Source organism: Ctenocephalides felis, unplaced genomic scaffold, assembly GCF_003426905.1.
Source record: "Ctenocephalides felis isolate EL2017-DRISC unplaced genomic scaffold, ASM342690v1 CF-g0.4_SCAFFOLD_00845, whole genome shotgun sequence".
Classification (NCBI taxonomy): domain Eukaryota; kingdom Metazoa; phylum Arthropoda; class Insecta; order Siphonaptera; family Pulicidae; genus Ctenocephalides; species Ctenocephalides felis.
Window position 1 is genome coordinate 49,588,314 of NW_020536999.1, and position 23,016 is coordinate 49,611,329.

General features: G+C 28.8%; 4 protein-coding genes and 1 pseudogene across 4 annotated transcripts; 3 read left to right on the plus strand and 2 right to left on the minus strand.

Moving 5' to 3' along the window:
* Positions 1-6,863: 6,863 nt before the first annotated feature.
* Positions 6,864-7,799, plus strand: LOC113364295 (protein lethal(2)essential for life-like). Its single transcript, XM_026606784.1, has 3 exons — positions 6,864-6,985; positions 7,207-7,422; positions 7,503-7,799. Exons 2-3 carry the CDS (start codon positions 7,228-7,230, stop codon positions 7,797-7,799), a joined length of 492 nt encoding a protein of 163 aa, XP_026462569.1. The 5' UTR covers positions 6,864-6,985; positions 7,207-7,227.
* Positions 7,800-11,146: 3,347 nt separating this feature from the next.
* On the minus strand, positions 11,147-11,768 carry LOC113384918 (protein lethal(2)essential for life-like). Its single transcript, XM_026622695.1, has 2 exons — positions 11,502-11,768; positions 11,147-11,413 (listed from the first exon to the last, which is right to left on the minus strand). Exons 1-2 carry the CDS (start codon positions 11,724-11,726, stop codon positions 11,147-11,149), a joined length of 492 nt encoding a protein of 163 aa, XP_026478480.1. The 5' UTR covers positions 11,727-11,768.
* Positions 11,769-15,135: 3,367 nt separating this feature from the next.
* LOC113364290 (protein lethal(2)essential for life-like) lies at positions 15,136-16,178 on the plus strand. Its single transcript, XM_026606779.1, has 3 exons — positions 15,136-15,278; positions 15,473-15,713; positions 15,786-16,178. Exons 2-3 carry the CDS (start codon positions 15,489-15,491, stop codon positions 16,086-16,088), a joined length of 528 nt encoding a protein of 175 aa, XP_026462564.1. The 5' UTR covers positions 15,136-15,278; positions 15,473-15,488; the 3' UTR covers positions 16,089-16,178.
* Positions 16,179-19,891: 3,713 nt separating this feature from the next.
* On the plus strand, positions 19,892-21,995 carry LOC113364289 (annotated as a pseudogene).
* Positions 21,996-22,250: 255 nt separating this feature from the next.
* On the minus strand, positions 22,251-22,931 carry LOC113384922 (peptide chain release factor 1-like, mitochondrial; the record flags this gene model as incomplete). The annotated part of the gene is given in 4 exon segments (XM_026622703.1): positions 22,251-22,608; positions 22,678-22,765; positions 22,767-22,879; positions 22,881-22,931. Coding segments are annotated over 4 exon segments (489 nt in total), but the record flags the coding sequence as incomplete, so codon positions are not given.
* Positions 22,932-23,016: the final 85 nt, after the last annotated feature.

The following is a 23,016-nucleotide window of genomic DNA, read 5'->3' on the forward strand; positions in this document are numbered from 1 at the left end:
GGCAGGTTCTAGTAATTCGCGTTTCGTTAATTTTTTTTTTTCATTCGGTGTATGGGTCCTTGCGATGTTTTTCCCAGAAGCAACGCAACCCCATACACTTTAATTTCTAATTAGAATTATATGTACAATGTTTAATTTTTTGGAATTATTTTATTAGTAGCATGGATGTAAATAACTCGTCTAAAAATTTAAAAACTTTGTTAAATAAATTACTTGTTTTTATTTTGACTGATTTTTCTACTGTGATCAATGAACATATTTTAATTAAATAATTTAATTTTTTTGTGTTTGCACAATAAGTCTCCTAAACGGAGAAATGTTGAAGACGTTTTGTTTAAAAAAAACTGTTTTGTTTAATAAAAAAAAGGTTAGATGATACAAAACCCTAAATTATGTAAAAAAATAACAAAATTGACATTTATTTTAGTGTAAATGGGCCTCGACTAAAGATACCAGGGGGTTGATATGATATACCACAGAACTGGAATAAATACTAGTAGGCTACCACATAGTATTTATAAGTTATTGTCTATTTCATTTCTTTCAAGTCACTTTTCATTTCAGGGTTGCAGAATTAATTTCTCACCGCGACGGCAAGCACCAGGACTGCTAGGAGATTGTAGTGGATTAAAAAGGTTGAAGGTACCCTTTTTGGGGTGCAATGACTGCTACTTGGTACATCTTAGCATTGCGTTTACCAATATACAGGGTTTACCTTGGCGCTCCAATCTGACTTTTAATAAGAACCGGTAATTATCTGTAGAGTGCGTAACTAACTACACGAATGAAACATAGGGACCGATTCTGCCGCAATGTTATGATAAGTTCATGTTATGAAGAATTTTCCATAGTAATATAGACAAAAGTTATGCGGTTGGTGTTCAGTCAGGCGAATTTCTCAGGTCTTCTCATACAAAACATAACCTAAAAGCCGCACAAATGTCAAAAAAACGATGTTAGATAAGTGTGTGTTTCTCATTCCTCTTAGGTAACATACGAGTGACGTTGCAGTTTATGCTTAAAACGCCGGAATGAACAGCAAATACCTGATATTTTGACAGCATTCAGTATGATTCATTCGCATAATGTATGGGGAGTCGGAGCGTAACATAGCCATTCCGTAACATTTCTCTGTTATGCGCAGAATCGGTCCGAGAATCTATACTTATTAATTTATTTAATGTTACCTAGTTGTGTTCGTCGTAGGTGCCAAGATATGACTGTATTTTTGTAGTCATGTCTTAAGTCTAAATTCTGATATGCTATTGTTGGTTGATCATAAAGCTTAAATTATAGATGTGTATGATACGGCGTGATCACAAAGGGAATCGCTTACAATCGGAGAACTTTCACTTTTTCTGGATTGTGTGTTCTTCGCCCATGGAACAACGCACGCACCACTATGCACTATCTGCCTCGAGGGCTTGTGTACTTCCGACTCGATTGACTACCTCAGAGGACTGATACTTAAAAAGTGATTGCGTCTTTGTAACGACAGCATACAATGTTTCCAAAGAGTTGCACAACCTTTAGTGCAAACTACATCCGCCGCCCGCCTATATGGTTCCTGTCGTATGTGGTCCAGAGTCGCGATAAAGACTACATACATCATTTCCAAGGAGTTCCTAAACTAAATCCCCACCTGCCTATAAGGCTCCTATCGTATGAGGTCCGGAGTCGCGATGGTTTTTTAGTATCAGTCCTCTCAGGTGGTCAATCCAATACGGAGGACACAAGTTAGTGCATTAGTGATGGTTGTGATGTTGTGCCAGGGAAAAAGAACACGATCTAGAAAAATCCGATCGAGTTTTCCGATTTTAAGCTTTCCCCTGCGTAATTACGCCGTTCTATACATTATTAATAATTTCTAGCTTTATCATTACCCCATCGTTAGTACATTCGAATTTAGGCTTAATGCATCGCTATACATAAGTGCGGTCAAGCTCTCGGATCTGTAAACATAACTCGGTACCAATCAATAAGTTGGTAAGTAGATTCTGTTTTAATTGTGTAGTTAGTTAAAATCTCCACTGGTAACTGCGGGTTTTGTTGAGTCGAATTAGGGCGCTAAGGTAAACCCTTCATATTGGGGAGTGAGATGCTAAACATACCAAATAGCAATCTTTACACTCTAACAAGAGTACCCTTAACCCTTTTAGTTCACCTCAATATGGATACCTACAGGTTTTCTCGTATTCATAAGAATAATATTAAGTAATTAGACCTTGGTTAGATATAAGTATATAATATTTTTATTTTTGTTACCGCGGCCCCGTTTGTATGTTTGCCCATATTTTTAGGGACACTCGTGTTTTTTTTATGTCATTTCAGATGTCTTTCCAAGAAAATTGCTTATCAAGTGAGTATCAAGAACTACTTCCACAACCCATAGGAGAAATTGGTCAGACTAATTGATTTATCAAGACATAAAAAATATTGGCATACTGCTAAGTAATATGTATAAATCTTTTTTTTTATTTCAGGATTACAGAATTAATTTCTTTTCGCACCACAAAGCACCAGGACTTCCAAATAACTGCCAGGAGGATATGCCTATACACCAGGAGGTTTTTATCGTACTATTGTTAATTAGACCTTAGTTATAATCATATATTCTTTCATTAATATAACCGGGGCCCCGTTTGTAAGTTCGTCCCTATTAGGGGCATTTGTGTTTTTTTTTTCTCATTTCAGATATCTTTCAAAGAAGACGTTGTATTTTATGTTTTTCCAAGATATACACGGACCACTAAAAGACCACTAATTAAAGGATATGTGCAAGTGGGTACCAAGAATTACTTCTACAACCCATACAAATAAATGTAATGAAATTCTATGTTTACCTCTTTTTAGGTCTTACGCGAAATTTGCCAGAAAATGATATACTCAAAACCAACTAGCACCACTACACCTGAACCTACTGCCTACAACTGAATTGGAAGATTTGACATAATCGAAAGGAAGATTAACTATGAGATAAGACTTTCTATTATTATTGTATAGTTAGTTATATTATATTATTGTATTATAGTAGTATTTAGTTAATATCAGGTTAGGGGACGTTTTGACATTGAAATCTTCGCTCGTACCTTTTTTGGGGTTGTTCGTGTACTTTTATTCAGAGCTCAAAAGGGTGGCGTCATGAAAGAACCTTTCTTATATTTTTCGCGCTCTTCTTTACATTAATCAATTAATTATCACTTGTCCTTAAACTTTATAGGCTGGGAACCTATGAAGTTTTTTTTTCCAAGTGTTTACATGGTGGATCTGGGGGGTACATCATGTAAATGCTCTTTTTTATAAATTTACAATCACCGCTAAAATACTAAAGTACGCATTTTATATTGATTTTTTTCTCTACCACGAGAGGTTCTTTCATTTTTAAAAACCGAAATTTTTGGGTACATTAGGTCATTTCGCGGGGGTTCTTCTCTTCGCGATATATTCGGGTCAGATAGGTATAATTAGTTTGTAAGTTAGTTTAAGTGGATTAGGGCTGCACAAATCGATACTTAGTAGTATTTACACTATATCCATTTCCATCTGAAATGTTAGAAACGTAAATATGAATAGAAGTATCTATTTCTGTGGCGACACCACATTAAAAAAAACGCGCCTGGCAACTTTACCCCATGGGTGGTGAGGAAAAAAGTTGCATCCTAATTAAGTACATATAATTATCAGAATTAAAATATTTAAATAATTATGTTAATTAATAAACATAAATGCGTCAATATATGTGTGCGCATCACTGATAATTAACTAATATCGAAATATCTTAAAATAAAACTTTTGCAAAATAATCTTTGCTTTTTAATATGTGGTTAATGTTATTTTTAAATTTTTTTTTCAGAACTTCATAAAGAATTATTAGATGCTTTCAGAAAGAATATTGTCGATAATTATTAATTTTGAATTAGTTGAAAGAATACTATAAATACTACAATGCGAAGAGTTATATGGTTTTTGATAAAATATATTTTATCTCTTCGCATTGTAGTATGTTTATAGTATTTTTTCAACCTCTAATTCAAAATCAATAACTATTAGGTTATAGGTTAGAGGTTGTTAAAATGAATAGAAAGTTCTTTGAATCATTCAAATCGAACGCTTAGTTCTCTCAAAAAACTGCCATTTTTTGCACATTTAGCTGGGTATCTCCAAAACGGCTGGACCTGCCTTTGCCAAAAGCTAATTACCACTTCTCCCCATCATTACAAATTGAATGTTTTTTAGATCATTCAAATTGGATGCTCCGTTCTCTCAAAAACTCGATTTCTATTTTCTGCACTCTTTGCTCCGTAACTCCGAAATTACTATTTAAAATTACTATAACTTACCCAATGCAAAGTTAAAACTTATATCTAAATAATTTAAAATAAATTGTTTAATTGAAAAAGTAAAATTTTGTTTATTAAAAAGGGCGCTTGAACGGATAGGGCCTAGGGCGGCAGAAAGCTTAATCCGCTACTGATATCAAGACATGTCTCAACGTCGAATAAAAAAACCTAATTATTATATTATATATATATATATATATATATATATATATATATACAGTGGCGTCGGAACCGAGTGGGCTGGTTCAAAAAAAAAAAAACAAGACCACACAGGCCCGCGAGCCCACCCATCAAAAATTAGCTTCCGACGCCTCTGTATATATATGTATATATATATATATATATATATATATATATATATATATATATATATTATAAGTTGCTTTGCTAATTCTTACCTTATCTTCGTCTTAAGGCACTACGAAAGTATGGGCAATGGAACTCAATCATGTTAGGATACTAATCTGCAATCAAAAAATATATTTTTAGTATAAATCAAATAAAGTAATTACACTCATTCTTTGGCATCATATCTAAATAAGTAACTAACATTAGAAGTTTTCTAATATTTAATATATTGTACGTGTAAGAGGTTTTCAAATTCAAGTAGTGATTGATTATTGACCTTAAAACATATTAGAAATTAAGAAACATATTAAAGTAAAATTCTACTAGTAAATGTTTTTTATATGAAAATTGTATCCACACAAAACACATACACACATAACATTCATTTTTTTCTAAGGTACGCCAAAATATTCAGGAGGTTTTGAAACGTAAATTCACCCAAGATTTTTTTCATTTTCATTTATTACTTAGGGACCTCTTCTGCCGCATAACAGACCAATGTTATGACAAGGCTATGTTATGAAAAACTTTTCATACAATTTTGTTCTAAATATTGACAAAAGTCATGGGGTTTTTGTGTAGTCAGGCACTCTGTTTTCAGGTTTCCAGAGTAACAACTCAACCTAGAAACCAATCTAGAAACCGTACAAATGTCAAAAAACGATGTTAGATAACAGGGTCTTTCTGACTCAGGTTTATAACATACGAATGACGTTGCAGTTCATGTGTAAAATGCCTGAATGCACAGCAAATACATGACATTTTTACAGTATTCAGTATGATTCAGTAGCATAATGTGAGAAAGTTGGAGCGTAATAAGGCCTTGCCATAACATTTGTCTGTTATGCGGCAGAATCGGTCCCTTAGCCTACATTCCTGCATAAATAGCTATAAATATTAGAAAATTTTTCTTTATTGCATTTCGATACTAAATATGTGTTTTTATTCAGCAGATAATACCAAGAAAAATAACAATAAAATTAAATATTATTAACCTCCCTTAGGGTAGTTATAGTAATGGGCCGAAATTCGAAATAAAAATTTCTGCATTTTGGCATACCTCAGAAAAAATGGATGTGGTGTGTGTGTGTGTTTTGTGGGTCCGCATTTTTTCGTTCACGTTTTCGAGCGCACCGATCAACCGATTTGAATGGTTCAAAACACATTCGCTTTCTATTGATAGGGAGATGTGCTGATTAGTTTTTGGCAAAAGCAGGTCCGGGCGTTTTTGCGAAAACTAAGCATCCGATTTGAATGATTCAAAAAACTTTCTGCTTGTTTTGGCAAAATAATTGCTTTTGAGAAAAAAAATATTTCAAATTTTTTTCCAAACTTTTTTTTTAATTTTTTTTTTTGTATATCCTAAAAAGTTCAGATATTAATTTTGATTCTGGCTAAAGTTCTAAAAGAAAGAAGAATGTATTTATTGTCAGATTACTTGACTTGTTAAACACATTCCAAAGGAATAACATATTTTGATAAGAAGAGATTTTTAAATCTTTTCAATTATTTAATTTTCGTTTTTATTAATTTATTGTTCGTTTTTATAACTTATTGTTATATAAACCGATATATTTTTTTTGTTTTTTCTGTGTTTTTCTTTAAATTATTTGTATGCACTGCAGATGGGTCAAAACAGTATCCGAAAAGTTTGACAATAAATATATTTTTAGGATAGATGCCCAATATTTTTATATGTATATATACATGCGGTTTTATTAAATTACGTTTACATGATACTATCTCCTCTATCAAATTAAGGCAAATTGTGTTTGAATTGATTATTAGGCAAATTATACATGTACCATTAACTATCAGATATATAATTCATAACCTTATGTATTTAGGAGCACTATTAACAAAACCGCTGAATTTATTAGAGATATAAAAATTTTCAGAAAATAAAATTTGATTTGAGCATGTATATAAATTGTGCATAATAAAAAAATTATAAAATAAAAATTTAAAGAATTATCTTTGGATCGATTCAAAGGCGTATTATGCATTTCTCGAACCAATTCGAACATTCAATACTAGAATGTACCACAGTAGTTGCATCAGCTACATAGAGAACATACGAGAAATATCTAGAACAGAATATGCTAGTATATTCAGGTATATTCGCTAGGCGTATATATAGTTGGAGTCTTTTCTAAAATTGCATCAGTTTATGAAGAGAGTTGCATCAGATCACACGATAGTGAAAGAAAATTTTTGCGATTTTTTTTTAAAACCGAACGAGGCGATTTTATTAAAAAAACCTTCGAAACTACTTCAACAATTTATCAAACAATAAGGTAAGAATAATTTTTATATATAATATAAATTTCAATTGAATTATTAATGAATGGATTAGTGCAAATGCGCAATTTGTAATAAGTACATATTCCGAATTACAAATTGAATAAATTCTCTGCGATTTACCCATATATTAGCTAACTAATCTAATTATTATAATTCAAATACTTTAAAATCAATTGATATTCATTGACACTTTAATTTTTATTTGTTTTTTCAGTTTTATAAAAAATTAGAAATCATGTCTCTTGTACCATTTTGGCGCATGATGCGGATGATGGACCATCATTTCAACTCGATGGCCCTTCGTCATGATTTTTTCACACCTCTAAGTGCAACATCTGTATTTCGTGATAACTTTTTCAAATCCTGGGACAACGAAATTTCTGTCAAAGATGTTGCTTCATCCGTAACAACAGACAAAGATAAATTTCAAGTAAGTATTAGTGAAAAAAGTTTTATTAGTTTTAGTTTTTATTTCATATCAAGCGCTAATTGAGTTTCCTTATTCCACAGATTACTTTGGATGTGCAACAATTCAAGCCAAAAGAAATAACTGTCAAAACGAAGAACAATTGTGTGATTGTTGAAGGCAAACATGAAGAAAAACAAGATGAACATGGTTTTGTCACCCGTCATTTTGTAAGACGATTTATGTTGCCCCAAAATCACGAAGCATCTGATGTTGTCTCCAATTTATCATCAGATGGTGTCTTGACCATCACGGCACCAAAACGCGTTTTACCAGAAGATGAAAATGAAAGGGTTGTCTCTATAACACAAATGGAGAACAAAGAGGCTATTAAGAACTAATGTCATTATAAACATGTAGTTTAAATACTGATTTGTAATATAAAAAATATATTTATGTAGTTATAATTGTTATATTTATTAATTTTTATTAAGTTTTGTGATATTTGATATAATTAGGATGTATGTTTAATTAATAAATATACACAAAATATTTTTAAGTGTTGTATTTCTGTATATCCAAATAAAATCTCCTTATAATTATTTCAGCTAAAACCAGAGTCTCAAAAGCAGTTCTCCTAATCTATATCGTTTTAAATTGTTTTTGTTATCATATTTTTTTTTTTAATTATAAGATATAAATTGCAATATTCACGTATTTTATACTGGAGTCGTTCCAATGATAGTATTTTCTAATAATGATGCATCATGATCTATTTTCATTTGCTAAAATATTGTGATCTACAATCTAGTGAAAATTGTTCCCACTACTTCTTGATATCGAGTTGTCCGAAACGCGGATTTGAACTCGGGACTTGTGATTATTACTAGAAGATTTCCCATGATAATTCTTTCTCAGAGTGATGATATATTTTAACTTATTGCATCATGATCTATTTTTATTTGCAAATATATTATGATTTACAAAGCAAAACAAGTAAAAATTGTTCCCACTACTTCTTGATATCGAGTTATCCGAAACTCGGATTCGAACTCGGGACTCGTGATTATTACTAGAAGACGTCTCATGAAAATTCTGTCTAATAGTGATGATATATTTTAATTTATTGCATCATGATCTATTTTCATTTGCAAATATATTATAATCTACAATCTAGTAAAAATTGTTCCCACTACTTCTTGATATCGAGTTGTCCAAAATGCGGATTTGAACTCGGGACTCTTGATTATTACTAGCAGACATCTCATGATAATTCTTTCTAATAATGATGATATATTTTAACTTATTGCATGATGATCTATTTTCATTTGCAAATAAATTATGATCTACTTGTAATCCAGTAAAAATTGTTCTCACTACTTCTCGATATCGAGTTGTCCGAAACGCGGATTTGAACTCGGGACTCGTGATTATTACTAGAAGACGTCTCATGATAATTTTTTCTAATAGTGATGATATATTTTAACTTATGGCATGATGATGTATTTTCATTTGCAAATATATTATGATATACAAAGTAAATCAGTAAAAATTGTTACTATTACTTCTTGATATCGAGTTGTCCGAAACGCGGATTTGAACTCGGGACTTGTGATTATTACTAGAAGATGTCTCATAATAATTATTTCTAATAGTGATAATATATTTTAATTTATTGCATCATAATCTGTTTTCATTTGCAAATATATTGTGATCTACAATCTAGTAAAAATTGCTCCTAATACTTCTTGATATCGACTTGCCCGAAACGCAAACTTGAACTCGGGACTCGTGATTATTACTAGAAGACGTCTCATGATAATTCTTTCTAATAGTGATGATATATGTTAACTTATTGCATTATGATCTATTTTTATTTGCAATTATATTATGATCTACAATCTAGTAAAAATTGTTCACACTACAAGTTGATATCAAGTTGTCCGAAACGCGGATTTGAACTCGGGACTCGTGATTATTACTAGAAGACGTCTCATGATAATTCTTTTTTATAGTGATGATATATTTCAACTTATTGCATCATGATCTATTTTTAATTGCAAATATATTATGATCTACACTCTAGTAAAAATTGTTCACACTACTTGTTGATATCGAGTTGTCCGATATCAACGGATATCGCGGATTTGAACTCGGAGCTCGTAATTATTACTAGAAGACGTCTCATGATAATTCGTTCTAATAGTGATGATATATGTTAACTTATTGCATCATGGTCTATTTTTAATTGCAAATATATTATATGCATTCAAGTAGAAATTGTTACCATTACTGCTTCAGATCGAGTTGTCCGAACCGCGGATCTGAACCGGAACTCATAATTATTACTAAAAGATGTCTCATAATATAGTTTTTCTAATAGTGATGATACATTTTAACTTATTGCATCATAATCTATTTTTATTTGCATATACCATATTATGATATGCATTTAAGTGGAAATTGATACCACTACTGCTTGATATAGAGTTGTTCTAAACGCAAATTTGCATCCGGGGCTCTAATATAAATATTAATATAATCTAATTCTGTTGAAATAAAATCAAATTTGAATCGCACCAATAATTTTAGTACAATCGTTCAAAGATTTCTACTATTAACAAATTATACGAGAGCATACCAAAAGTTCATCAAAGATGAATCAAACAAAGTTTCCAAATTTCGTGAAAAAATCCGCATGCTAAAGTTTTATAATCTCATAAAACTATAATTATTTCAATCGTATTTTACCTTTATTATATATTATATTTTATTTGTAATTATGTTCTAAATTTTTAGAAATCAACATATTAATGATGATGCTAATAAAATATATTAATATATATTCTACAAATGGTAGCAGCCAAAATAAAATCATAGGAAATAATAAAAAGGTATTTATTTTACACGTTTCGACATTTTTATCATCATTCAGAAATACTAATTCATATGATAACTATTAAACGTAAGAGCTAATTTAAACCCCGCACATAGGAGAATGGTAAACCGATGGGTTGCCTCTAATAAAATGCGTTAGGTTATAAGTCTTCAACAAACAGCTTATAGAACATGTAAAGTGAGAGTTCTGATTGTTGTTAAAACAATAAAAAAAATAATTAACGTAAGTTAAATTGAACAAAAATCGCAAACAAATGTGTTAAACATTTTAAAAATATATTTTAATGTTTAGAAAAAATTCATACCTTAACAAGTTCACCACAAAAAAACGATTAGTATATAGTTTATCGTTACAAAACCACAACAACTAAAATTAACCTTGTAAAATTAAATTATTTTGAATAAAAGTTATGACATAACATCTATCATTTCACAATACATAACATTACTTATGTTATGTATTACTGTGAACTGTCCAGACAATGTCCAGTCACAATGCCAAGCACACCTCACCTTGCCGTGGGGTAAAAAGGACCGCATATCAGGCAGAAACTGTTTTTAAATAGTACATAGTATTTTGATAAGAAACATTCACTAAATAAAAAAACAATATGTATCATAGAAAAATAATTTTATTGTAATACATCTATCAGTACATTTAACTTAAAAATAATGATTTACACACAATACAGAATTTCATGGTGTAGAAAAATAGGATATAAATGTAGTGAAATACTTATAATCTATTTCAATTAGTATTGAACAATATCTTTCATAAAAAATAACTTATTGTAATACATCTATCAGTACATTTAGCTTAAAAATATTGAATTACACAGGAAAAAAGATTTCATTTAATGGCTTCTTTTTTCTCAGATTCTGCAGGTGGCAAAGCTCGTTTTGGGGCTGTTATGGTCAAAACACCATCTGAAGACAAGCTGGACACGACATCAGCTGGTTCATGATTTTCAGGCAGCATATAACGCCTCACAAAATGTCGTGATATGTAACCATGTTCATCTTGCTGTTCTTCATGTTTGCCTTCTACAATCACAAAATTATCCTTGGTTTTCACAGTTATTTCTTTGGGCTTGAACTGCTGAACATCTAAAGTCACCTGCGAGGGAAAAATTAATTAGTAAAATAGAAGTAAAATTTTAGTTAGATAGAAAAAATATTTATTAGAATTAAAATCTGATTCTTACTTGAAACTTGTTTTCGTCTGCAGTGATCGTTGAAGCAGAATCTTGAGCAGAAATTTCATTTCTCCACGGTCTATAGTATCCTCCTCGGAATAATGATGGTGTAGCATGTAAGGAGGTTAAAAGATCATTTCGATTTAAGCCCATTCCAAAATGTTGATCCATGAGCCTCATTGGATGATCAAAGTCATCCCACCAGTCGCGGAAAAACAGTGGTACGAGAGACATGTTTCCTTCGATTTTTGTTTCTTTTAAAATTAGTACCCTTTAACTTGCACTTTAAGACTTAATAGTCACAATTTGTTTGGCTGTTGCTGTTTTCACGTATGGTCTCAATGTTTTATTTGAACTGGTTATCTCTTGAATCGAACCGTTATATATATAGCGGATAGAATATGCTCGAACCATGTGGAGTGTTCCCTTGCTAGAACTTTCCCGACGATTCGGCGATCGAATCTGATGCAGGTGCTAGAAAGTCCTAGAACCCCTAGAACTTTCTTATTGTATTACAAAGTTCTAGAAAAAATATCATAGAAATTTTGTTTTTAAAGAAATAAGTTTAAATATAATATCGCATCTTTCGAGAACAAATTGTAAAACATTAATAACTTAATCTAAAATACTAGTAATTACAATTCGAAGAATATATGTAAACTTTTCTATTATTATATGCTCCTATAATAATGTTGTCTTATCAATCAATTCTAAGAAATATTTAAGTCTGTAATAAGTTTATCTACCAAATAAACAATTAAATTGCGATGCAAATAGTAAACTCAATTGAATTATGGATATTACGAGTATACTGATCTCTTGACTTCAATCTCATATTTTACCCATATTTTGAGTCCAATTTTGCAATTTTATAGGCAAATATGAAATTATTTATAGTGATTATATATATATATATATATATAATTTAATTATATATTTATCTACCAAATAAACCATTAAATTGCGATGCAAATATTAAACTCAATCGAATTATGGATTCTATACTAATCTCTTGTCTTCAATCTCATATTTTACCCAAATTTTGAGTTTAATTTCACAATTTGATAGGCAAATATGAAATTATTTATAGTGATTATATATATATATATATATATATATATATATATTTATAATTTAATTATATATTTAAACGCCACTTAATTAAATTTTAACCCATTTGACAACCAATATTTGAATCTTTTTTATAAAAATTTAAAATGATTGAATTTTTGATAAGGCAGGTCTAGCGGTTTGGAAGATCTATTAAAAAAATACCATTTCGCGGACAAAAATAATCATTAGACATATGCACATCAAATTATCAGATGTTTTATAGATATTTTAATAATAAATATAAATTTTGTTTTCATTTTTATGGGTTCCGTAACATCGTTTGGCAACTATTGCGTCGCGATGCTTACGCGCTGCGATATTTTGATATTTTCCAAAAAAAAGTTCAAAATCTCCAAAATACTTCAAAATATAAAAAAATCGTTTTTATTCAAAAAGTCTTTTTTTCAATAAAAGCAATGTTTTTGAAACATGTTATATTTCACAAAAATTTATTTTTCTAAGTTTAGAATTAATTAATCTTCTTTAAAGAATTTAATTTTTGGTACGAGAAGTTTCAGCAATTTGCCTTAAAGCACGATGTCATACACCACAAGATACATTCAAAGAATCTGTAGGTAATTTGGTAAAGAATATATTAATCCTTTGGCTAATGTACAGTAATGTTTATGAAGCCAAATAAATAAATAAAAAAAAAACTTTTGTCAATGCCGCATTTTTAGTACCGTAGCAGAGGTACTAGTTAAAACAAAACTTCAATTATTTATTAAATTAATTAATTAAACTTTAATGCATTATAAAATAATCATGTAAAGTATATTTAATGAAATATGCATTGTCATTTCAATAAAATTCTGTAAGTGTTAATTCAATTAAAAATATTGATTAAAAATAATCATTGTATTTTTCACCAGTGTAGGTAATGTATTTGAATTATAATAATATTTATATAACACGTGTTTCTTCGTATTGATAAGTTTCTGATAATAATAATATTATTATTTATCTATGCAAGCGCAAACGCACTGCACACATCAATTACATAATGCAAAAATGCAACAAACAATAATTATGTTCTAAATCTAGACAAGGTCGATTACTAATGAATTATTTGATTTAAATTGCACACATACAATAACCATAAATATATATATATATATATATATATATATATATATATATATATATAACTATTTTTGCTATCTGTTTATAAATGATTAATCAAATGAGAATGTTATGCTATTAATGGAAATAATAATAACAAAAACTTCTTAAACAGACCACTGTCCAGATATGGTCCAGATAATTATCATTTATAATGCTATAGCATTATTTTATAGTGCATATCTGGACAAATAATGTAATATAATATATATTATGATATAATTTTAATAAATCCATACGTTTTGAGTTTCAATTTGACTCCTCTTTAGTGGACAAAACTACAAAAATATATTAAATTTAGTAAATATATTAAAATAAATTAAAACACTTCAAAATACAATTTGATCTGTATTATTTTCAACACTAGGTTTTATATTACTTTATAATGTTTATGATGAATTTATTACATTTTTATATTATTTGTTAAGCCATTTTTTGTTGTTTTGTCCACTAAAGAAAAGCCAAATTGGGCCTCGAAACGTATAGATCCATTAGAATTTATTTAAAAAATATATTGTAATAGATCTATACGTTTTATATTTATCAATAAAAACATTTATTAATAAATATAAAACAGAAACTAAAATATATTTTTTAAATTAATTTTAATAGATCTATACGTTGCGAGGCCCAATTTGGCTTTTCTTTAGTGGACAATACAACATAAACTGGTTTAACAAATTATATAAAAATGTAATAAATTTATCATAAACATTATAAAGTAAGATAAAAACTAAGTTTGAAAATTACACTGATCAAATTGAATTTTGATATGTTTTTATTTATTTTATGATAAGTTTAATATATTTTTATATTAAATCTTATGCTATTTCTAGTAGTTCTGATCACTAAAAAAAAATCAAATTGGTACTCGAAACCTTATGGAACAATTACAATTATTTTTATTATTATTTATTTATTTATGAGTGTGTGAGTGTGTAAAAATTATTTATATTATACATGTTATAAATTAGGTATGTGTCATGAAGAATTGAAATTAAAATTTTATAATACTATTTCTGATAATAATATTATTTATAATTATTTTTATTATTATATATATATATAATTATTATTTATTTATTTATTTATATGTGTGTGAGTGTGCAAATATTATACATGTTATAAATTATGTATGTGTCATGAAAAATTAAAATTAAAATTTTATAATTCTATTTCTAATTATTTTCACGATAAATCTATTTCAATCGCCTTGAAGCAAAAATAACAATCTATTTTTTAAATATTTTTATGTATATATAATTAAAATTTTAATAAGTTCTATAATTACAATGTATATTTCTATGATGCATAATTTGCAATTGTAGTAAAGTTTTCAAAACAAATATCAAATATATGGAATGTTCTAGTTGTTTCCAGAGTACTCTAGAGGGCATTCAGCCGGCGGCGTATATAAAGCCGGCCGAACTGCGTCATAACATCAGTTTACAACTAGACGAGCTAAAGGAAAGCAGCTGCTGATATATACCAAATAAAGTTTGTTTGTGAAAAAAAGTATTTGTATAATTTGGATTATTTCCACTATATCAGGTGAGTTTTAAATACATTTACTATTAGTGAAGTGTACGAAACGTTTTTTTGCGGTTGTTAATGGATTTTTTTTTTTGTCTCTCGTGTTTGAAATTCTAGTTGTATTTTTGGTGTTTATTGAACAAGGATTATCATACCAGAACTTTCCAGAATGTAAACAGTTTAATTAATTGTATTTTCGATTTTCGTTACAGATTACTCATTTGAACCATGTCTCTCGTACCATTGTTGTTTCACGATTGGTGGGAGGATTACGACCATCCAATGCGCCTCATGGACCAACATTTCGGAATGGGCCTAAATCGAAATGATCTTATTACTAATCTGCGGGCAACTCCATCCCTCTTCCGTGGCGGTTATTACAGACCTTGGAGGAATGAAATTACTGCTGACGATTCCTCGTCGACCATCGTTGCTGACAAAGATAAATTCCAAGTAAGTTGACAATATCAGGTTCTAACAGTTCACCTAAATAAACTGAGAACTAATTGATAATTCTTTCCTCAGGTGACCTTAGACGTTCAGCAATTCAAACCAAAAGAAATCACCGTAAAAACAAAGGACAATTGCGTAATTGTGGAAGGCAAGCATGAAGAAAAACAAGATGAGCACGGATATATTTCCCGTCATTTTGTTCGACGATATGTCTTGCCCAGAAATCACGATGCTGCCGATGTAGTATCTAGTTTGTCCTCGGATGGAGTATTGACCATAACAGCGCCCAAGAAGGCCCTTCCAGCTGCAGCAGAACGAGTGGTCCCCATTACCCAAGCCGGCCCAGCCAAAGAGCAACAGGCCATTAAGAAATAAGTCTGTTTGATACAGAAGACTGAGTATTTCATTCCGATGATTCATTAATGAAGTATTATTTTTTATTTAATACACTTTATTAGTGTACGTGTTCATATATTATATCATATATCAATAAACAAGTGTTTTGTAATGTGCGTTTTTTAATTCTTCATGGGTATCTGCTATTTTAATATAAATATTTTATATAATATATATGTATTTTATATATTTATATATATATATATATATATATATATTACTAATTTTAGATAAATAAAATTTTGATTTACAATTGTACATTGAAATGAATCATGCATCAACCGCACCCAAAAATTTTAAATCATTGTACCTTTAAAACTAAAATTTAATAAAATTACACAATCAAATTTGGTAAATACCTACTATGTATTTAATATTTTTCTATTTTAAATCATTTCTATTTTTCTTAATTTTGAATAATGCGTTTTGTTTGCAACAAGCTAGTAGTACATCGCGTTCAAATTGCACGTAGATAATGTTTACATTGCATATGCAATGTTATCAAATAACAGAGCTCAGAACTATTAATAGCATTATTTGCATCAAGGCCAAAACACGACGATCATAATACAAGTACTAGTAAACTGTTCAATTGATCAATAAGCCGGTGGTTATATAACGTGGTACGTGCAAAACTCAGAATGTATTTTATCAATTTTCGAATGAACATTAGTGATAGCCGGTGATAGGAGTCGAGCATCAAAACTATCATTTGTAAAATATAACTTATTGTCTTATTGTTTTATTATATAACAATACTTATTAGTTCATTTCAATGTACAATTGTAAATCAAAAATTTATTTTAGGGCTGGTATACCATTATATCATATGCAACATTTGTGCTGAATAACCAGGTGCTGAATTTACAGTAGGAGCAGTCGGAGCTATGCCCGGGGCGGCAAAACTTGAAAATTTATAAAAAAATTATATCTGTGCATAGAAAAAGTATGTAATGCGTGATAATTTTTTGCAATCAATAGTTATTTTAATGAGAAAAATGAGATTTCTAAAATCCGGTCCTGAACATACCATTTCAGTCTATTTTGCAAAGTTACTATTACTATTCAAAATGGGAAAATAATATGAATAGTTGCGTTGTTATAATTTGCAAATAACAGAACAAAATAGGATATAATTTAATTAAATTCAATTTATATTATATACACCACCCCACCCACCCATGTGGCGTCGTGCTAAAAACACAACAAATTGAATTAAAATTTTCTATAGCACAGCATGTAAAAATCGAAAGTTAGGATTACTGATTTAAAAAAAAAGAACAAAATAATTTTTTTTTTTTTTTTATTAACTCTTTTATTTACAACTGTCCAGTATAGGACATTCAGTAAATTTATAACAAATAAAAATGAAGTAACAATTCGCAATATTTACCAAAAAGACTAGCTAACTAATAATATATGTAATAAATTTGGAATAAATTATGCTGGCAGTTATAGTTGTCCTAGGTCGGCTTTGTAGACGTGCAGCTGAGCTAATTTTTTAACATAAATAAAGTTTCTTGTCGAAATGGATTTTCCTGGGTAAAACCTATTTTCGGAGTCACGATAGTTTTAAAAAAAATGTCCATACCTTCCTTAATTAAACACCACTGCTTAATATTGATATGGAGGTTCAATTTTGTTCTTCAAAGATTTATATTCTTCATTAAAAAATTGCAATTGCAGTTTTCTTTAAAGAATTCATGATATGCTAAACTAGTAATTAATTTGTCAGTTTCCACAATTTCAAAAACTTTGTAAAAAAATGAATAACTGGAGACCAAAACAACGCAAGTTCGAAAATCTAACGAAGCCCAGTAAAAATTTAGTATTAATGAAGCTGCCGCGCAACTTGGTAAAAAACGCAACATGAAAGTATGGGTATATATGCTAGTAATCAATTTTATATATTTGAAAAAAAACTTTGTATAATTATGATGATTTTTTATTAAGCAGTATCAAATAAATATTTTGAGTGCAAGTCTTGTTTTTGTATTAATATTGAGACAATATGATAATACCAAGTACAGTAAGCTATTCATTGTTTTTTAATATATACATTGCTCCTTAATTTTAGTTCAAAAACAATTACTGTATACACATAATTTTGTATGAGTGATTGGGTTTCGAATTTTTACTTTATAAGTTGGCATAAGTCAACTTATTAAGTTGACTTCATTTTGGCATTCTGCATCGGACTCCTCTGACTGTGATTGTTTGGCGTACAACAAGAGCACAGCAGCATTTGAATAAATCATTTTATAATTTGTCAACTAAAATAACATATAAAATAATTTACAGCATGACCATGTAATTTTATGCACTTCTAGAGCATCTGTGTCAAATTACAACGCTTGCACTTCAAATAATTAAAAAGGAACATTTAAAAAATATATTATAAAATTTTACAATTCGCCTAAGTTCTAATTGGATATGTAGTAACAAACAAATTCGGAAAAAAATATGATCTATTACAGAAAATATTAATCTTTTTGTACCGAATGGTTTTACCATTAATTACATCATTACCATAATTAAATTACCATGGTTTATAAAAATTAAGTATATTAATTTTTATATGTAGAATATGTTTATGTTGGATTCCTCGAAAATAATTTCGATTTTCACAAAATTTATTTTACCACTATAGTTAAAAATAATTATCCAGGCGGTTCGAAGGATTTATGAGTCCTACCCGTTTTTCAGAACGTGGTACATTTTTGATATTAAAAATTTTAATATTATGCTTATTTTTCACTATAATTAAGAAGGCACTAACAGAAAATTGTGTGAAATCTATGAAGGTCTATTACACTCGCCGTGCTATATTGACTTGGAAAACGTCTAATAGTTGTTAAAACTTAAATTATGTTCAAAAATACAATTCAAAACTTTTTCAAAAATGCTTTATGTTAAATAAAGCCTAATAATTTCAGGAGATTAAGAAATATAGTTTGTACCTAAGATGAGAATTATATATAAATATGGATGGAATTGGAGTCAATTAATTATATATACTTTAATGTATTATAGTATGTATTAATACTAGTATTAATACTTAGTATTTGAGTACAATAATTATTCATACAATACAAAATACAATAATATTGTAAAATCTTGAGTTATTTGTTACAATATTTGAAATTTATATTTTACAAAAACATTGGAATCTATTTTTAAAATTATGTTATTTTCAGAAAGTTTTATAAGTATGTAAATTAAAAATTATTTATACTTGTAAAGTAATAAAATGCATCGCAAAAAGTGAATATAACAATTTATGGATTCAGAAAAGAAGGTCATCCCTTGTCCTGCGCATATGATTCGATTTTCCAGTGTCTTTAAAACATCCAGTAACGCTACTAATTTTGAAATAAATCAAATAACTTACACAGTTCAATTAAATTGTGGAAAGTGAAACAAAAATTTAATAATAAAAATCACTATAATAAACATTTTGAAGTAAGTCATTATAAATCCAGATTCATATTGCAACCAGAAAACTTAGATATATCCAAGCTATTTCGGATGTTTCGATTATCATTTTCCAACCATATTTATTTCTAGACAATTCATTCGAAAGTTTAATTTTAAGTTAATTTCGATTAAGTTAAGATTAATTTCTAAGTTTAATTATCCGCCCTTTGGTTTGAACAACTTGGGTATAGGACACACGCTGTGCGCATATATAAAGTGAAAATGCAGTTGCATCGCGCATTCCTTGCAAACGGTTGCAACTTGTTACAGAACATTTCATAAAAAAGTTAAAAATATATTATTCTGAGAAGTAGAAGTTATAGGTAAGAAATCTAATATTTTAATATATTGTATTGCTACATTCATTAACGGTTTAGTCGTTCTTTTAGAGGAGACGCGTTCCAACGAATATACGTATATACACGCATAGGTTTGTATATATATTCGGATATTAATTTTGAAGTTAAAGATATATGTATAAAATCTTAAGAGACTAACATCAAAACCAAAAGGTAAAATAATTGTGGAGATTATTTATTTTTATACGTTTCGACACATGAATTCGATATCATCCTTATAGTAAATAGAAACAAATTGGAAATAAGCATTATAAACTCCATTATTATTAAAAAAATAACGTAGGCAGTTGTCTCATAATTGTACTAAATTTATTAAAATTAAAATTATTATAACTATACAAATTCTCTGAAAATATTCTCTTTCATTTTTCCTTCAATATATTACGTCTTCTACTATTGTACTTCCATTATTTTTTTTACATGTACTATAAGTATGTGCTGTACACTCATACATTAATGATATTATGATATCACAATTTTTCTATAGTGATTTGTATAAAAATGTTTCAATTTTATATTTGTTCTTCCTAGTAAATCTTTTATAAAATCGTACCTTAAGCAAATTGCTGATGTAACTTCCCGTACCGTAACGAAATGTTCGAGAAATATTAAATGTTTTCAAATTGATTATATAAATACTGTAATATTGTCTAATATTTATAACAATTAAATAAACTTAATTATAAAGTTAAAATTATTTATTTAAAGAATATAAGTGAGCTTTAGAACTTTAGCTAGATAAAAAGCCATTAAAATAGCCATTAAATTAAAATCTGAATTATTTCGATATGCAAAAAAAATGTTCAGAAAAAATGCGAACAAAGCATAGATATACATCCATATTTTCTGAGGTATGCCAAAATGTTCAGAAACCTCTGAAACGTGAAGATATATAAAAAAAATCATTTTCGATTTTCGGCCCATTACTATAACGGGAAGTTTAAAAAATATACAAATTAAACAAAACATTACAAATATTTTGTAATTATTTTAGAATTGCTGAATTATAGCATAATATCAAACCACAAAAATAAATTGAATATTATAATAATATATAGAAATTAAATCTTAAAATCTTATATTAGTCATAATGCAAATATTAGTTTTATTGATGAAGGTAAAATATGCTCGATTTCTAAACGTTTTCATTTATATTTATAAATAGCAGAAAAATATTTATATAATAATCATTATAACTAATTATTAACATTTATTAACGCACAATATTAATTGTTATTAATTGTTTCTGACACAGTTCAATTTAGAAATGTCTTTGGTACCCTTGTTATTTCACGATTGGTGGGAGGATTATGACCACCCAATGCGACTTTTGGATCAACATTTCGGAATGGGTCTGAATCGAAATGATCTATTAACTTCCTTACATGCTACACACCATCATTATTCGAGGGGGTTACTACAGACCCTGGAGAAGTGAAATTTCCGAACGTGGGGTCCTCTCCACCATAAAAAAAGATAGCGACAAATTTCAGGTGTGTGAAAAAAATTAACTATTTTATCAAACATAAGAAATATCATCAGTATAAGCTGATTACATTGTTTTAATTTTTTTCTCTATGAAGTAATTCAAGACATACTAATCATAATCCATCCGACAGATTACCTTAGATGTGCAGCAATTCAAGCCCAATGAAATAATGGTCAAAACTAAGGATAACTACGTAATTGTAGAAGGAAAGCATGAGGAAAAAACAAGACGAGCATGGATTCATTTCTCGTCATTTGTGAGGCGTTACATGTTGCCAAAAGGTCATGAATCGGCTGATGTAGTGTCCAGTTTGTCTTCAGATGGATACTAACTATAACTGCCCCAACAAAAAATATCCCGCCGGTGGATAATGAACGTGTTGTTCCAATAACACAATCAGAAACAGATAATGAAACAAAAGCAGAAGCTGAGGCAAACTAAGTCCATTTTACAATATGGATAATGCAGGAAAAGAATAAATGTTAGATATTTCCTTCCCGAGATAAATATAGTATCACTACCCAATACACATTGAACAAGAAATACTAAACATAAATGTGCCCCCACAGTTTTATTTAATTTTTTACAACTTTGATTTAACAGAACGTATGTTACAGAATATTATTTCATAAATAAATATGTAAATTGTAAAATAATGTTTCAAAAGTTGTTGTTTTAAAAATTATTTCAATAAGAACTGATTTATTGTTCTGAATTAATAATTTATTATTCATTATTATCAAATTTGTTATTAATTATCAATTATTAATTTTTAAATTCAGAGATACTTTATATTTTATTTATTTATTCCTTTAGTCTTCAAATTGTGTATAAATATAATGTAACCAAATGCTATTTTAATTATGTATAATTTACAAAATAAATTGTTTAAACCTTATTAAAGCTTTTCAACATTATTCAATTAAATATAACTTTTTTATTTTACGTTTGCATTTTTGTATAGAGGGTAACTTTCAGGTATAGAGTGAATTAGTTTATCTAATAATTCAAACCTTGATATTTCGTCTAAGTTATCAATTAGCTTCTGAAGAGGTTCTCCTCCTTCCATAAAAACTTTAATATTATGAATATTATATGAAAGTCTATGATCTGTAATACGATCTTGGTTATAATTGTACGTACGAATTTTTTCATTTCGATTACTAGCCCCTACCTGTAATTCATATTATTTTAATTCTAATATGATGAAAAGAAAACTTATTTAAAAATAAAAATATCTTACTTGTGATTTTTCTATGTTTTTGGTGGTAGTCTCCTGTGATGTAATTTGTTGTTCATATAGTTTTGTTCTAAGTTTATCATGGCTATACTCGATTCTTAATTTGAGATCGATCTGTTTGGCATTCAACAGCTATACCTGACGGAATATGAACAATTCTAACAGCACTATCAGTTGTATTCACATGCTGACCACCAGCTCCACTGCGCTCTTTTAGTCTCAATTTTGAGATCTTGATTTTTTATTTGGATATCAATCTAAAATAACTTATTATCAACATAGTTAAATTATGCATTTATTTAAAACTGAAAATGTCTTACAGGGTTTGGTTGGGGCAAAACA

Coding starts and splice junctions, on each gene's coding strand:
- LOC113364295 (XM_026606784.1), top strand. CDS start 7,228: ATGTCTCTTGTACCATTTTGGCGCATGATGCGGATGATGGACCATCAT. Junction 7,423..7,502: donor CAGACAAAGATAAATTTCAA/GTAAGTATTAGT, acceptor CTTATTCCACAG/ATTACTTTGGATGTGCAACA.
- LOC113384918 (XM_026622695.1), bottom strand. CDS start 11,726: ATGTCTCTCGTACCACTGTTTTTCCGCGACTGGTGGGATGACTTTGAT. Junction 11,414..11,501: donor CAGACGAAAACAAGTTTCAA/GTAAGAATCAGA, acceptor TTTCCCTCGCAG/GTGACTTTAGATGTTCAGCA.
- LOC113364290 (XM_026606779.1), top strand. CDS start 15,489: ATGTCTCTCGTACCATTGTTGTTTCACGATTGGTGGGAGGATTACGAC. Junction 15,714..15,785: donor CTGACAAAGATAAATTCCAA/GTAAGTTGACAA, acceptor TTCTTTCCTCAG/GTGACCTTAGACGTTCAGCA.